Below are 17281 nucleotides of genomic sequence, written 5' to 3' on the forward strand. Positions count from 1 at the left end.
TACAAAACACTCCCTTGTAGAAGACTGAACAGGTACAGAAAGATAAAGCAAAAACAAAATTCCCATCAGTCACTGCCTTGTGTCCAGTCCCTGTCCCATGGGTGACCACTGCTGGCAGCTCAGAGAACATCCTTCTACACCTTTTGCAGCCTGTGTACATCCATATGGGCTCGCAAATACATAAGTCAATTAGATAAACACATTTTATTGCCCTATTACAAAACAAAACGCCACTCTGCATTCGGCTGCTTGTGGAGCAACTGCTTGGTCAGGAAAACACCACTACAACCGGTGCTCCCAGCCCTCCCAGCCCTCGCAGCATTGCCAACACAGCTGGACCTTTGGGCTCTAGCCAGTTGGGACCTTTGAATGTGGTGCTGAAATGCCAAGACTGTTAATAGCATTAACACAGTCACTGATTAGTGACCTCCCACTTTGTGCTAGGTTAAACACTTTATATGAACAGTCTTACTGAATCCTCTCAACAGCCCTGTGAGATGGCCATACCCACTTCACAGATGACGAGTCTAAGCAAGAGGCAGCACTACAACTTCACCAACTGTCTTCTTAACCACCTCTCCATTATTCATTCATTCATTCACTCATTCATGTCCTTGTTCCTTGACTTACCAAACATTCTGCAGGTCTGTAAACAGCAGACTTTACGAGTGCCAGGGCAGACCTGTGCATTTTGCACAGACGAGGAGGAGAGTTTGGTCCCCATCACCCCAGATGGTGGTTTCTGTTTTCTTTTCTTAAAGACTTTATCTATTTATTTGACAGAGAGAGAGCAAGCACTAGCAAAGGGAGAAGCAGGCACCCAGCTGAGCAGGGAGCCTGAGGTGGGGCTCGATCCAGGGACCCTGGGATCATGACCTGAGTCAAAGGCAGATGCTTAACCGACTGAGCCACCCAGGCGTCCCAATGGCAATCTTCCATTACCTAGGCTTGTTCCCTGGGAAAACTAGCCAGAGAGCAACATGGCACGAGACCCATCCTACCACCTAGTGTATAAACATCACAGCAAATGCCTAACAAACAATGAGTCAGCAACTTTAGGTGAAAAGCAACAAATCAACACCTTTTTTTTTTTTTTTTTAAACTTTCATTTACATTTTTGGTAAAGCTTTGGGAGAAGTGTCATCTCTGAGAAGTCCTTAAAAATGGAAAACATTTCCACTGCAGGAAGAAACTTTAATTTAAAACCAATTGTCAAAAAAAAAAAAAAACAAAATAAAATAAAATCAACTGTCAGACATTTAGGTCATCAACCGTAATGACAGCTATAAAATGTAAATTGGTGGTATGGTTACTCCCAACGCATGCTAAATGCTCTGAAAGCCCAGCTTCTCATCCACGGGTGAACTGAACCTCCAATATCAACAGCCCCGAAACCCAGCTTCACCGCTTGAAAAGTGAGTCTGGGGGCCCCTGGGTGGCTCAGGCCACTTGTGTGCTCTGCTCTCTCTCCATCTCTCTAATAAATAAATAAAATATTTAAAGAAAAGAAAAGTGAGCCTAGAAAGCAGGACCAACCTGCAAGTTTTCCCAAATGGAAATAAAGGTGGAACAATCAAGAGCTTACATACCCTTGTCTGTGAGATTTCTTCGAATGACTTGAATAGTAAGAATATCCAGAATATGTGGATTCGGTATCCATAGCAATGGGGAGCTTGCTCTTGAGGAAGGAGCGGGCAGTGTTTCTCCTCAGAGGCAGAGAATTTCACCTACTAGGCTCCTAAAGCCCCAAAGGGCCTGGATATCCAGGAGCCACTCTTCAAAGGGAACAAATTCTAGGAAAAACAGGGAGAAAAAAAAAAGATATTAACTTTCAAAGGTAACCTAAAGATTCCAGAAGATAAATGATGGCAGCTACCTCCTCTCTGGGGCCTGTTCCAGAACACATGAGCAAAGAGGAAGAGTCTGAATGCTAAATGCTTCCCCAAGTGTCCAGGAGGGAGATAGGCAGGTGCTGGCAGGCCAAACCTCTATGACAGTGGCAGGCACAGCAGCAGAGGGAGAGACCTGGCCCTTGGCCATTTCCTGGACGCAGCCTCCCTGCGTGGGTTCAGGCTGGAGGAAGTGGCTTCCCATCCGACAGCCTGGGTTCAGGCTGGAGGAAGTGGCTTCCCATCCGACAGCCGAGACAGTGCCCAGCCCCCACTGCCAGTTTGCTGGTGACCAGAACAATACCCAGGGAAGTAGCTTTTAAGGGATTTTGTTCATAGTTTCCAAAAGACAATAAAAAAAAAAAAAAAAAAGTTCTCTATCTCTTTAAACCAGGAATCCAAACTCATGAGAATTTATCTTCGAGAACTGATTCTTTTTGGAAAAAAAAAAAAAAAAGAAAGAAAGAAAAACTATTATGGCATTGTTTACAACAGGAGAAAGCCCAAAATAATCTAAATGCCCTCAAAGCAGGGCGGGGTTGGGGGGGGACGAGGTAAGGAAAACAGGATTCCTCCACCCAAAGAAATATCAGATAGCTGTTTAAAATAACCAGGAAGGATGGAAAGTTTTACAACATAATGATAAATTTAAAAAGCAAACTGCAGGACTGTAGATACATCCTGAATCTGCTTTACAGTTACAGTCTTATAAAAGGCTTCTGTAAACACAGTGATTAAGAAGGAACATCGGAAAAGGAAAGTGAGCAGGTGATTTATTAGTTGCAGGCTCCTGGGTCTTTCCCCACATTTTCATTAGATATTGCTTTGCAATAAAAATAAATTGGAAACATTTCCAAGTACATTCCTGAGCCCCACATGCCACAACCTTTACTCCTAAAGGCCCCAAAACCTCAAGTTTGTCTCTCCCTTTATCCTGCACCTCCAGAGCTGGTCTCCGCCCATCAGGGCTCCTCCTTGCAGTGTTGAAACAGCAAACTAGAGCCGGTGACATAAGTGTGAAGACAGAACAAAGGAGCTGCAAATGCCACAGCCCTACCCCTACTGGGAGGGGACCAAAGCTCCCTGACCCCTGCACCCACCTGCAGGCCGGAAGCCAACCTTTGGGTCACCTCCACATACCAGCATACCTTCCAGGCTCAAAGATAGCTTAAGATGCCTTTGCCCTTAGCATTCGTTCTGTGTGGAAGTATGGAAATGAGGTGCGTTCGCTTGCAGGCACTGTGACCTCTGGGCCCAGCCTCCCTTGTCCTGGGTGTTCTGGCTCATCGTTTCATTTCTCCTCTGCCATCAAGAGCCCCAGGTGAGCAGTGGGTTCTAGCCCAGCACTCTTCACCCTCTGATACAACCCAGGAGAAGCCCCTTGCTTTTCTCAGGCTCAGACTCCTCACCTGTCAAACTGGGATAAATCACAGGGCTGATCTGAGAACACTAACACACACAGGGTCTGGGGCTGGGTTCCAATCCCAGGCTTTACCCACTTCTTGGTCATGTAACCTCAGTCACATTACTAGACCTCGCACCGTAAACCGTGAGGAACAGGAAGGCTGTGAGTAGCAAGGGGGCTCCTACTGCATCGAACGGAGAGTTGTGGCTCCCAGCACCTCCCTGTTCAGGTCCTGAAAGCTGATGTCCCTCCTTGCCTTTCTCTGCAAGAGCAGAGCATGGACAGGAGCAGGGCAGAGCTGGCCCCACTCGCCTTTCCACCTGCTGCCCGCCTACAGTCAGACAGCACTGGGCGGGCGTCTCAGCCCCCGGGTGGCTAACTACAGCTGTGCGCTGGAGCAAGGCAGTTTCTCACCCGTAAAATGCAAATAAGGACCCTAGTCTGGGGGCTGAGTGTAAAAACAAACATAGTGGCTTTTTTTTTTTTGGAATGTGCGTTTTGCTCTTGAACCACCTCCACTTTCCTAGAAAACTTGAAGAGCACACTCATCCTCTTTTTTACCACTGACTCCGCCTCCCACCGTTTTCAGCCAGTAATTTCAGTGAGCTTCCAGCTCCAGTGCCTTCGATTCTCACTTCCTTTCGGCTCTGGACTTTGTGGCTTCTGCATCTGCTTTGTACCTAGTGGACACCTGGCTCAGGAGGTGAGCTAGGGTCCCCGGGCCTGTCCAGAATGAGCTTCTTCCCATGATGGCCCTTGGCCCCAGCTCTCCCAATCTCCCCATTCCCATCCCCACTTCCAGCTAATTTTGGCTAAATGCTGCCTGGGGTGTCTCAGAGGCAGATGACCCAGGCCCTTGCAGACCTGGGCTGGCTGTGACATGTCTGAGCCACTGTTGCCCTGCCCCCCATAAAAAAGGCCATTTAACATGAGCTCTTCCTCTGTTGGTGAGAGCAATAAACCAGGCTCCTTACGGAAGGCGCATGGTAACCCAGGCTCCCCTTCCTTCCCCCCTCTGAGAAAGGACATCATTTTAGGTCCCCATTAAAATCTCTGGCCATCCATTAAGACAACTCCAGGCATGTCCCTTAAAGGAAATCATGGGTTCCCAAGTGCCTTCTGGGGAAAGGCTTCACCTAACTCTACCAGCACCCACGTACAGGTTCTCCCACAAGTCCTACCTGTATTCCTCAGAGGGGCGGTCTGTATGCACTGCCACTCCCTCCCCCTCAACTGTCCCCCCAATCCTCCTCCCTCCACACTCTACTGAAGCAGCTCTAAGTGGGCCAAATGCAGAGGTCACATCCTCGTCCTCCTTTCCAGAGACCTTCTGATCCCATTTTTGCATTCATCTTACTCCGCATTCAGCAAGCAGCCACAGGAGGCCATGCTAAGCAATGCTGGCACAGCAACAACAACAGCACATGTGCACAGCAAGTGGCCTGTCCTCCCAGAGCTTTCCACTACCGGTCATCCTCTGACCCGATGGCGTTGGGGCTACTATTTCTCCAACACTCTTTCCCTCGCCCCCATCAAGTTATCCTTTAAGGCTCAAAACTCGCCCGTTCTTCTTCTCCGTCTGTGGATTTATCCTAGCATAAGCTCCCCGGAGATGGGAGCCACGGTGTACCTATTGCAGGATATTCTGGGCATAACAGGTACTTGACAAATACTGAAAAAATAAATCCCCCTCAGGGCACCTCTCCTACTCGGCTGCCCCCTGCTCTTTTTGGAGCACCCCCACAAGTGCCCCCTGGAGTCCTGGCCTAGTCTTTCCAACATCCTTGGCCAGGGGGATCCAGTCATCCCACCTATCCCATCTACCCAGGCCTGTGCCACCTCCAACACTCTCTCTCCTGTGATTCGCATGCATCCCACTGTCATTAAGTGGCACCTCCAACACTCTCTCTCCTGTGATTCGCATGCATCCCACTATCATTAAGTGCCACCTCCAACACTCTCTCCTGTGATTCCCATGCATCCCACTGTCATTAAGTGCCACCTGCCCTCAGGAGCCTCCTCTCATTCCCCCAATGCTCAGCCACCCACCTCCTCCAGGCTCCATGCACAGAGGGCTAACCTACTACTAAGTCTGCAGCTCGCTCCCCACCACCCCCACCATGGAATCCAGTCTCCGCTGAGTACGGGCTCCTTTCCCGAAGTCATGCTGTTTCTATCACAGCTATAGAATCCTGTCCCAGATCTCGGTAAGGATTAAGCATGAGCAACAGGAGGCAAACTAAGAAAATCCAGAGCGGACTTATTTTCAGGGCCAACGAAAGAGCTTGCATACAGTTAACACAAACACCCATCATGAAGCTTATCACCGCAATGATGTTTATAAGATAGTTCACTTGTATGCATAAGAAATTAGCAGAACTCAAATAAGGTCAGAGGGATGCCTTATCAGGAAGACAGTAAAGTAATGAAAAGGAATCAGGTCCCCAGGGTAATAAACAGATCAGCTGCCACACAGTCACAGAAAGGTGTAAATATGGATCCTGGAATCTGGATCCTGTCCCTCTATCATCCTGACCCCAGCGATGACCCCCATGGTATAGGGCATGGGCAGCTGCCAGAGCGATCTTTCATATCACAAGGTGGATGTCACTTCTCTGCTTAAAACCCTTGCATGGTGTCCCACTCCAGTGGGAGTACAACACAGCATCTTCCACTTGGGTCAGTGGGGCCCTGCCCACCTCACCAGCTGCACCCCTCTTTCTTCAGCGCCAGGCCCATCAAAGCACCAGGCTCTCTGCAGCCTCAGTCTTGGCAGAGCCCAGTACAACTGCTATACTCTCCCCACGCCCCATTTTGCTCCACTCCTACTCATCCCTCTCCACTAAATCCTGCTTCTTTCCAGAGGCCTTTCCAGATCCTCTTGTCTACGTGAGGCCCCTTCACAGCACCCCATCCTTTCCCTTTATATCACAATTTCCGATGACACGTTGGCATGATTACTTCACATCTGGCTCCCGAAGAGACTATGAGCTCCATGAGGGCAGGGACCATGTTCCGTAGGATTTGTCCAGCTCCTAGAATGCAACAGGCACTCAGTAAATATGTGCCGAGCAAGGTTTTCTGGGGCAGACCTCACGTCGTGGAGGCCACAGACCCATTGTAGAAGGAATGGTGGAGGCTGCCTATTTTACATTCTCTGTGGAGAGGACAACGCAGAGATCAGGTTAGCAGTGATGTCAGAACCACCAGCAATGTGCTCACAAAACCATCTCACTCGGCAGCAGGGTTTATAAGTCCAGACAGGCTAAGTTAACAGTCAGCAGCAGTCGCCTGCTAGAGTAGGAGCAAGGGCCACAGTACCAGCTACAGGCACTGCCTGGAGGGAAGCTGGGGCCACAGGCCAGGCCAGGGTCGAGGCTGGTCAATTCACATCCCCCAAAGGCCAAGAGGGCAGTGTTGAGACAGGTGCACTTTTGCCTGCATGGCAGCATCTGAAATTCTGGGATTCCCAGGCAAAAAGGTCAGCGAGAACCCCCTTTGCCACGCTTTATTAAAAACTGAAGATGGGTGGCCTCAAAGAGAATCTTTCCCTCAAGTTAAGTTCACCCACATAAAATATACCTGCCTACTACTTAAAAGAAAAACACAGTGTTCAGAAGCTCATATGAGGGAAATAATATGTTATGGTAATGACAGTGGTAAACATTAAGTTAACCTTGACGAAAAGGAAATTATAAAAACATCAACAGCTCTGCCTACAGCTATAAAATAATTAAGGGAACTCTGGTTTGGAAGGTAGAAAGTTATCTCAAGAGGGGGTACAGACACACACACACACACTCTCTGCACTTAAAGGGTCATTCTACTCCTTCAGCAGTGGGTCTATTTCTAAGGGAAAGAAGTTTCTGGCACAGTCGTTTTTATGTACACTGTGCACGTGACTTTTCTACCAGACACATAATGCTAAAGGGTTTTACTCCATTAATTATTTTTTTCCCCATCAATCATTATTTTTATTGTTTTGCGGTGAACATTATTCTCAAGGTCCCCCTTTCCAGTCAAATGGCACTTAAGGGGAAAATGTAAATGGAGATAATTTCATTCATAGTCAGCTCTTCTTTGGCAGAGGAGGAGCAACGAAGACAAGTGAAAACTGTCATTGTTCAAATCGTGGCTCCGGTACGCGCCAGCTGTGTAACCTCAGATCAAGTTACTTACCCTTTCTGTGCCTGTGTTCCTAACAACATAATTATATTTTACTTATCGGCTTGTGGTGGGTATCAAATGAGAGAATTCATAGCCATTTAGAATAGTGCCTAGCATGTGGAAAGCCCTCACACCATTTGGCGTTGTTATTTATCATCAGTAAAGTCAAATTCATTCAGTTACGAAGCATACCTTCCCATGGCACAAGACCTCCTTAGCACTTGCATTAAACTTAACGAATCTTGTTGGGTCAGTGCTACTCTACCCAGAATGAATACCATTAACTTTAGCTAATTTAGGGATTTCCATTCTGTTCCTTGGACCTCCTTTTACTAGTCCCAGGTTGGAAGTGAATATCAGACAGATCAAGAAAACAAAAACAAAAACAAAAGCTGTTTTGTGGAGTTTATTTGGAGGACTTGGGGGTTGAAAGGGAGGGTAGGAAGAAGTATGGCAAGCTCTGAAAAACCTTTTGCTGAACTTGTGGCCTATAAACCATAAAACATTATCCAGGTCACTGATGTGGGGATCAGAGGGCTTGTGGCATTTGTGACAAACTCAATGATTCTTTCATTACAACAGACCCCTTAAAATTGAATGACTCTAGGCTGCTTGCGTTCAAAATGTCAACTTCATTTTACCTGTTTTGCTAATGATTTCAAATCACCTTCCTAGAATAACTACTCTTGGTTCGAATCTCTAATTACCTCTGAAACAGTCCCAGCAGCTGGATATAGATTTCTGAAGAGCTGTGAATGGTTAACGTGTCTGGGGTCCCGTGATGTAGATCTGTTTTCAAGTCACCCCCTTAACCTCTGCTAGACTTTTAAGCTTCAAAAAATAGATTTTATGAGTACCACCTCCTCTGTCAATCCCATGGTGCCAAGTCCAATGACTGCATCCAATTAAATGGGATTCAGAAAGACCCTGATTGGGGAGAACAGCATGTACCTTTTCATCAGGCTTCAGGCAAGACCAAAGCCACGAGCAGAAACATGGTCCAGCCCCAAGTCCCCTTAAACTTGTCCGCCTTCTGGAAAGCAGCATAGCACAATGCCCACATCACATGCCCACACACAGCCAGTCCCCTAACCACGGCTAGTTTGCTTTACAGAGAGAAGGCATGGCACTAATAATCTTACAGATCACTGTGTGCTTACTGCGTGTTGTGGACCGTTTAAATCATTTGCATGCAATATCTCAATCCTCAAAACAAGCCATGTAAGGGACAACAGATATTCATGTCATGTTACAGTTAAGCAAAGCAAGGTCACAGTAAGTGAGGAAGCCGTGGCATGACCTCTGAGAATCTAATTCCACAACCTGCACTCTTAGTTATGGAAAATAGACAGCGATACAGCAATTAACCAGAACCGTTTACTTATACATTGGAGGGTAGACAACGATCATAAATCGTCCCAAACCACACATAACCCACAAAGAATTTTGCAATTTCAACTCCTGCTCACAGGTTCAGTGTCCCAAGCATTGTGGGGAGTCTGAGAGAAAAGAATGTCGAATGGCTGTAACTCCCAAGGAGTTCTCAGCCCAAAGGTAGATATAGATGATGCCTACATTTTTAGACGCTGCTAAAATACAATGTGGGGATCCCTGGGTGGCGCAGCGGTTTGGCGCCTGCCTTTGGCCCAGGGCACGATCCTGGAGACCCGGGATCGAGTCCCACATCGGGCTCCCGGTGCATGGAGCCTGCTTCTCCCTCTGCCTGTGTCTCTGCCTCTCTCTCTCTCTCTCTCTCTCTCTGTGTGTGTGTGACTATCATAAATAAATAAAAATTAAAAAAAATAAAAATAAATACAATGTGATAAGCACCCAGGTGACACAAACACTGCCAAGGTCTGGGGTAACAAACAGGGTGTGTGTTTGTGTGTGTCAGGGGCAAAGAGGGGACAACACTTTTCTCACTCAACATCTGTTTATTCTTCAACAGACTGGGTGACACAGAATGGGTGCTCGGGGAGGAAACCATCCTCTATGGTTCTGTCCTGTTGCTCAAACACATAAGACAATAAAAAGGGACTGCCCGGCCAAGTCGTCCTTACAAATATGCCATTCTCAAGATTCTTGTCCCATTTTACTTACAAATGACGTTGCAACCCAGTCGCACCGCCAGGGCTGTGAGAGCGAAAACTTCACTAATTACCTTGAGAGACACCAACGTTCGGGAACGCTCAATGCTCCTGGGTAGGCGAAGAGGGTTATTTCTCGGAACTGCAGAATAAAACAGTTTCCTCCCAGAAATCAAAGCCCCAGAGAGATCACACTGATTTAATTCAACTCTAAAAACTCTAATTAGTGGTTACATAAAATGACTAATTACTTCTCCCTGGTTTTAAGCAGTTTGTGCCGTGTCACTTGGAAAGCCTAGGAGCTGTGCAATCCGCAGGAAGCAGGATGCTAATTAGCATTGTCGATTGGGGACACGGCTGTAATATTTCCCAGCAACTCTGTGAAATTTGTACACATATCAAGCGAGAATGCCAGACTCTCTGCAGCTTTTGCTAGCTTTTGGCGTAAAGGTCTAAAAATACACGCAGGCATTTCCAACCGCAGCCGCGACGGTGCAAGGGGCCAACAGAGTGCACGCGCCGGCCACGCAACCCTCCCCCCCGGGGCGGCGCTGCGCTGCGGCCTCTGCTGCCGAGGAGCTGAGCGGCCGGGCCCGGGCCGTGCGGAGGCAGAGCGAGGGGCTTCTCGGCGGCTCCAGGCCCCGGCTCCGCCCCACGCCTGCCTCCGCGGGCGCCGCGCCTCGGTTCTCATAAAGCTTCACACTTCCCGGGCGCGCGGCTCGGGGCAGTTCAAAGGCTGCAGGAGGAAGTGAGGTCCCGGCGCGGCGCGGGGAGGGGAGGGGAGGGGAGAGGAGGGGAGGGGAGGGGAGGGGAGAGGAGGGGAGGGGAGGGGAGGGGAGAGGAGGGGAGGGGAGGGAGGGGAGGGGAGGGGAGGGGAGGGGAGAGGAGGGGAGGGAGGGGGGGGCGGGAGGGCAGGGCTCCCGCAGCGCGGCCCTCGGGCAGGGGCTCGCCGGACGCCAGCCGCCCACCCCGGCGCTTTTGAAAGTAAACTCGTACCTGCCTGTTGCGCTCTCCGCGGCGCCGGCGGACTCGCCCCCCCGCCTCCGGGGCCGCCTGAGCCTCGGCAGCGAGGTGCGGACACAGGCCGGCTCCGGGCGCTGACCCGGGCGCTGACCCGGGCGCTGGCCCCGCGGCGGGGCGGGAACGCGGTGCGCGCCCGGCTCCCGGGGAGCGGAGGACCGCCCGGCCCCGCCCGGCCCCGCCCGGCCCCCGCCCCGGGAACGTCCTGGCCGGGACGCGCACCGGGGACGCACCCCGAAGTCCGAGGCGCGGGCGCAGCAGCGACCGCGGGGAGGGCGGGGGCGGGGGCTCGATCGGGGTGCGGCGCGGGGCGCGGGGCGCGGGGTCCCAGCCCGGGGCGGGGGCGCGGGGCGCGGGGCGCGGGGGCTCCGCGGCTGGGGGGGGGCCTGCACCCCGCGCCCGGCCTCTCGCGGGACTCACCTCTGCGCCGGCCGAGCGGGCTCCGCGGCCCGCGCTCTCGGCTCTCAGCGGCCCCGGCTGCGCGGCCTGCGCTGGGCTCCCTGAGAGGCAGAGCCCCGCCGCCGCCGCCGCCGCTGCGCTGCCGCTTTCCGCTTCCTGTCCCGGCGCCGCCCCGCAGCCCGAGCCCAGCCCCGCGAGCCCGGCGCGGCCGCGAGCCAAGAGCAGCGAGCGCGGCCGCCCCGCCGCGGGCCCGGCCCACCTGCAGCGCAGGGCGGGCCCGGCCGGCGTCTCCCCGCCCCCCGCTCGCGATCACCCACGCGCGTGCACGCTCACGCTCACGCACACGCGGGCCGACCTCACACACGCCCGCTCCCCCACACACCGCGAGCACGCGGCTTGCCATTGACCCCACGCGAGCCCCAACATTCTTGCACCCTCAAAAGCGCGCGTGCATGCGCCCCCCCCACACCCACACACACACTCACAATCGTGCACAAAACCCCAGCCTGTTTGCCTACACCAGAGCCCCGCACACATTCGTACTGACCAGGGACTAACCCTCCCCACCACCCACACTCATATACACGGTCCAAGAGCTGAACTACAACTGTCCATAGACACCCACACCTCAACCAAGGTACATTACTCACACGTAAACTCACACACAGCCCAGGAAATGAGCCCACAAATAACCACACACAGCCAGACCCCCGCCGCCAACCCTCTCCCTTGTAACAGAGGAATCATTGCCATCCTCCCCTGCCCCTCCCCCCACCTGTTTTCTAGAAACTGCTGGAAGAACACACCTCTGAAGGCCGGCAGGCAGCCCCAGGTTTCAGTCCTGATTCAACCAGATTGGCATCCATCTCTGAGTCCATTTCCCTGTCCAGAAAGTAAGAGGCTGAGAACCGCAACCTTGCAGGATCATGGTGGGGAGATAGTGGCAAGTGCCTGGTGCCAAGTAGGCCTGAACAGATGTCAACTGTTTCTACGAATATTTGCATTCTTCTTCCTTAGTTGTCTTGTGTGGGTAGGGCTAGGGATCCCTGTAGAGAGTCTGGAATCTGGCTGGAACCCAAAGCTGCTTACATGAGCTCTCGAGTAGAGGCATGCCTGATGAACCACTGTGGGCAGTTGGTGTGGGGAAACACACACCTACCCCGAGCTCGCCTTACTTGGGGAACTTTAACCCCCAAAGCCATCACTGGCCCCTCACCACCTCTCTTCCCCACCCCATAGTCTCTCCCGTATATTGGACTTCTTCAGGGTACATACATTACATGTCTGGTGTGCCAACCCTGACCCCCACCCTCACCCCCCAGCCTGCCACCAGGTTTCACTGCTCACTCTTGGCAACCCAGGACATCTGCCTACCTTTCACCAACCTGTCACCAGTCCCCAGAGGGCAGGTGCTGCTGACTCAGGTAGCCAGCTTCCTAAGGATAAAGTCAGTTGTCTCTCCACCATGCTCAGGTGCAGAAATGTAGAGCTTTATAAAAACATGTGTCCTTCATCTTTAAAATGTAGACCCTTCAAGTTTACAACAGGCCAGGGATTTCCATTCCTAGTTATGATGCTCCTGAATAGTCCCTATGAAATACACAAATCCTCACTAAACATTGGTGGGAAGTGACTATAATTCACTGCAGTTTATGAAATCTAGGGGAATAGTGCAAAATAAACTCTATTCTAAGACAATAAATTCACATTTAAATGCCATTTAGTCTTTGTTTTAACTTCTCAAGTATCCAAATGTAACAGGTAAGAGCTGGAAAACACGTCAGGTGCTGAAGGATGGTCTGTATCACCTGGAGGCCTGCCCTGGCTCCCATTTTCTATATAAAGCCGCTTAGGCTTATTTAGCTCTTGCCTAAAGCTGAATTCTCCAGCTTAACCTGAATTAGTAATGAAGGTAAAATTGTGAATTCCATCTGCCACTCCATTGTTTCACTTCTCCATTTGTTACAAACCCAACGAGGTAAGTACGGTACTAGGTGTTGGGTGTTCTCAAGACTCCAGCATGACTATTTTTGTTTCACAAATTCATGCATATATTTCTCCCTGCCCATCCTCATGGACCTAGAATGCTACTCACTAAAACTTCCTCTGTCTGCCAAGATCCAACTCAAATGCCATCTCTTCCCAAAGCCTTCCCTAGTTCTCACAACCAGAAAGCATTCCTCTACTCTATTTAAACTCACATAGCACTCTGAGTTTTTATACTCACCTTCTTACCTTGTATTGGTTATTCTGCTGCCCAGTAATGTAACTACCATGTCTCATTTATCTTATTTCCATCAAAGATCTTTCCACATAGTAGTTGCTTAAAAAAAAAAAAAAAAAAAAAAGCCTAGCAAAAGAATGAATGACTATAAGATACCACTTGCCCTTGAGACGTTCATAATCTAACCGGGGAACAATCTAATTGAAAAATTATGACATAAGCACATAAAGATAGCTAACAACAGAAGAAAATACATAAAATGCCAAATGCACTAAAGGTACACTTTTCAAGAAGTCACTTATCCAGCCTCGAGAATCCTGAATACACTTGAAGAATAGCAGTTACATGAGAAAGGCCTCTGATCAACAAAATAAACCATACAAAATCCATGCTTTCAAGTGGATAGACTTTACAAATGGGAGAATCTCTCACACCCTCACTTAGGTACTGTTTATACTTTGTTTACAAACCTTTCTTGTAAACTTCATCATCTGATTTCTAACCCCACTGTCAATTAGACACTTATCAATGGAGAGCAGGAGGTGATGTCAGGAGACCCCAGAGTCTACAAAGGGGGGTCTTTGTGAAGCTTGTTCAATTCCTAAGTGCCAATTACATGTCTTGACACACTGTCAAGCCACAGAATAATAGCGATGAGCCTGAGGTTAGGTGGATATTCTGTATATAGTACTCTAGGGAGACAGGAAAAAAATTTTTTAAAAAGGAGAAAGATTTGTATCCAATATGTTTGAAATGTTATAAAATGCTGATTTTTTTATAGAGAAATATTCTGCGAAAGCCACATATGTAAAGGATACATGTTATCTAGGTTAGTAATGCCGGTGATGGAGTGCTGAAATGTGGGTTATTAGTGTCTAAGGAGAGAGTCACAAGGGCCTGGATGGTCAGTCAGGGTCAACTTCTCATTACCTTGAGGACAGAAGGAAGGAGAATGAGCAGAGGTGGATGGCATGGCTGGAAGAGTGATTGGCTTATCTCAAGTGCTTAATAAATATGAGTTGAATAAATGGGTAAATAGTATTTCTGTTTGGAGTAGGGGCAGGGGTGTGGGAAGACCAGTGTCTGAGATATGGTCAAGAGCAGTAGCCGAGCAGTTAGGCTCAAGATAAGCACTCATGCTAAGACACAGAGCATTCAGAATTGAGTGGCCATCTCAGAAGGTAGAGAATTTTGAATCCAATGTAGTGTTTGAACTTTTTTAAAAACAGGCTAGCAACATAATATTTATTCATTGGTCCATTCATTCAAAAACATACACTTAAAACCTACTACAAGCCAGACAATGTATGAACTATTAGAGATACACAGATAGGTATAGAAACAAATATTTCCTGAATACTTACTGGTGCCAGTCACTATTCTAGGCAGACAAAAGCTTCTGCCCTCATGAAGTGTATATTCTAGAGCAGAGAGAGATATGGACAAAGGAGCAACATGTATGTTGGAGTCAAACAAATAAAAACAGGAGGAAAGGGATGAGGGCAGGAGCTCAGGCTGCTGGATGAGGCTGCTACTCACACCCACACAACCAATATGAGAGCCCTGTGACTGACCCAGACTCGAGATGGGAACCCTGTGGGTGCAGAGAAAGAAGGGCCAGCTCAGCCAGCAGAGGCAGCATGGCTTCCCCTGGCCGTGACTCTGGGAGCAGAACTTGGAGGATGAGTATCTGGCAGATAAAGAAGGAGGAGATTTTCTGGGTAAAAGCACGGAAGTGTGATGAAGCACGTCCAGGAGGCTGTATTGGACGGCGGCGAACAGTGCTGAGAAGCTGGTGGAGAGCAGGGCAGGGAGGAGGCTGTGTGGAATGCAGACTGGAGGCCTTGGGGGCTCTGGTGCCTGCCGGTGGTGTCATGGGGCAAGGACAGGAAGGCCCAGAGTGTTGAAGCAGCATGCACCTGTGAGCAGAGTGGCAAGGGGTGAGCATAAGGAAAGACGCAGGGCTGAGGTGGGAGGGAGAGGGGAGAAGGGTGGGCTCAGCCCAGAAGAGGAGGCACAGAAAGCTTTATATGGTGAACCTAAAAGTTTGGACATTATCTGGCAGGCAATCGGGAACCTATGGAGAGGAGTGAGATGAGCTGGTTTGTGGCACGTGGAGAGTGATTTGTGGAGGAAGAAGTAGAGGCAGGGAGACCCAGGCAGGGGCTGGTGAGACACCGGGAACCCGAATGACAGATGCTGCCATTCTAGGCAGGTGGAGAACCAGGAGGAAAATGTGCAAGGAGGGAAGGGGAGTCCGTTTTAGGCATGTTGGATGTCAGTACCATCGGGATGTGTCCGTGCAGACAGTACTAGAACCGACTGAGCACTCATTCTATACCAGGCATTGCGCTTTGTGTTTTATAGGTCTTATTCATTCCTCACTCTTGTAGAAATTATATTATCTGCATTTTACAGAGAAGAAGACGCAGGCATAGAAAAGGGGAGTAAGTTGCGAGAGGTCACCCAGCAGCTAGGAAGAGGTGAGGCCAGGCTCTGAACCCAAATTGGCTGATTGCAGATGTCCCATCTTTAATCCGAAAGCTATCCTGCTTTTTGGCAGTGTGGGTTTAGTCCCGGGAAGAGACAGGCTGTATAAGGTTTTTGGAGATTAGTTGACGATGCAGTAGATAAGGGAGCAAGAAGTGGGTAGAGGAATGAATGCAGACTGAGAGACAGAGAGATAAGACAGGGGCAGGAGGAGGTGAGACAGGTGCCACTGTCCTGTTTCGACATAGGAAGCCCTTAAGCCTGTTTACAGACCAGGCTTACAATGAAATCGTACATTTCGTAACTTCAGAAAGAAAGGCTAACTTAGGAGACAGGTGGAAGGACAAGTCTTGCACAGGTAGAGATAGAGGTGAGCACACAGGGTGGGCATAGGAGGTCAAGGGCTTCCTGGGCATTCTCCATGAAATAGGAGGCAGGAAGCTCCAACCAACCTGGGAAGCTGGGAGTTGGAGTCAGGCCAGGGAGAAGCAGCACGTCGATGGCTTCCCAGGGCTCTTTGAGAATCTGATTGCCCCTGGGATGAACACCACGGAAAAACACACATTCCCCAGTTTTCCAAATGATTTGAATGGGCTCACACCCTGAAGACCTTGGGGGGACCCCAGACATAGGGCTCGGTAAAGTCTCTTCTGTGTCTAAGAACTGTCACCCTTTATGAGTTGAGTTTGAGGTGAGGGTAGGATGTCCAGCGCTAACTTGAAAGAGCAGTTGAAATGGTGGGAGTTTCTATCAGAGAGCTTTGAGGGCCTTGGCTGTGGAGTCTGTGGCAGAAAGCTGACGGGCTCCGGGGAAAGGCACCGGGCCCGCGGGAGCCTCACCAAGCAGTCGTGGCCAGGGACCAAGTGCGCTCCTAGCTCTGCGGTGAGGCCAGGCACCGGTGCCCACGCTGCCGCTGCAGCGCACATCCAGGCAGGCAGGCCCCCTCCCAGGCCCTACAGCTGTCATTACCCTGGGGGCTGGGAGGGAGCAAAATGTCAGGCAGGGCTCAGATCTCAGAAGCAGGATCCCGCCAAGCCTTTCGGTGGCTTTGTTATCAGTGGAGGGATAGAGCCAGAGGCAGAGAGCCTGATGCAGGTGCCAGTCAGCGCACAAGACCTTGGCCCTTGCTTCTAGGTGTTCCTGAGTCGATCCCACTTGCCTGGGCAGCGCAGAGGATCACATTCAGGGCTGGTCGTGGGCAGGGCTGAACTGGCTAATAATACCTTCTGGGGCCTGGAAGTTTCTTCTTCACTGCTGTTTTTAATCTAGGGAGTCATCATCAGTAATTCATTACCTATTTATGAGAAACACTTGAATAACACCCTGCATACCACGTTAAGCTAATTACTTGGCACAACACCTGGTGGCATTACTTCCTGAGGGTGAACCAGCCTCTGGCACTGCAGGCGTGGGCTCAGACCCCTCAGGCATGGACGGAAGGCCCCCAGCCTCTGGCCCAAACTCAGAGCCACTTTCCCCCTGTGTCATAAATGGTCTGCATGGGTCCAGCAGAGGGAGAGCCACGTCTGGGCATAGTAGGACACCACATTAATCCGCCCTAGTTATTGGGGTTTGTATTCATCTTGCCTATATTTTCTGT

The 17281-nt window shown here is 50.1% G+C and overlaps 1 protein-coding gene across 2 annotated transcripts in view; it reads right to left on the bottom strand.

Moving 5' to 3' along the window:
- VANGL1 (VANGL planar cell polarity protein 1) overlaps positions 1 to 11124 on the bottom strand; it is a 49122-nt gene extending 37998 nt beyond the window's left edge. Inside the window, exons 1-2 of one of the 2 annotated variants that reach the window (XM_072769653.1) lie at positions 10989 to 11124; positions 1590 to 1793 (exon numbers count right to left, since the gene is read on the bottom strand). In XM_072769653.1, the coding sequence (XP_072625754.1) occupies positions 1590 to 1660 (71 nt within the window). In that variant the 5' untranslated portion in view covers positions 1661 to 1793; positions 10989 to 11124. Of the gene's footprint in view, positions 1 to 1589; positions 1794 to 10544; positions 10686 to 10988 lie in introns of those variants that run through there. The other variant, XM_072769654.1, reaches the window with a different exon arrangement.
- Positions 11125 to 17281: the final 6157 nt, after the last annotated feature.

Source organism: Canis lupus, chromosome 12 (assembly GCF_048164855.1).
Source record: "Canis lupus baileyi chromosome 12, mCanLup2.hap1, whole genome shotgun sequence".
In the NCBI taxonomy this organism is placed as follows: domain Eukaryota; kingdom Metazoa; phylum Chordata; class Mammalia; order Carnivora; family Canidae; genus Canis; species Canis lupus.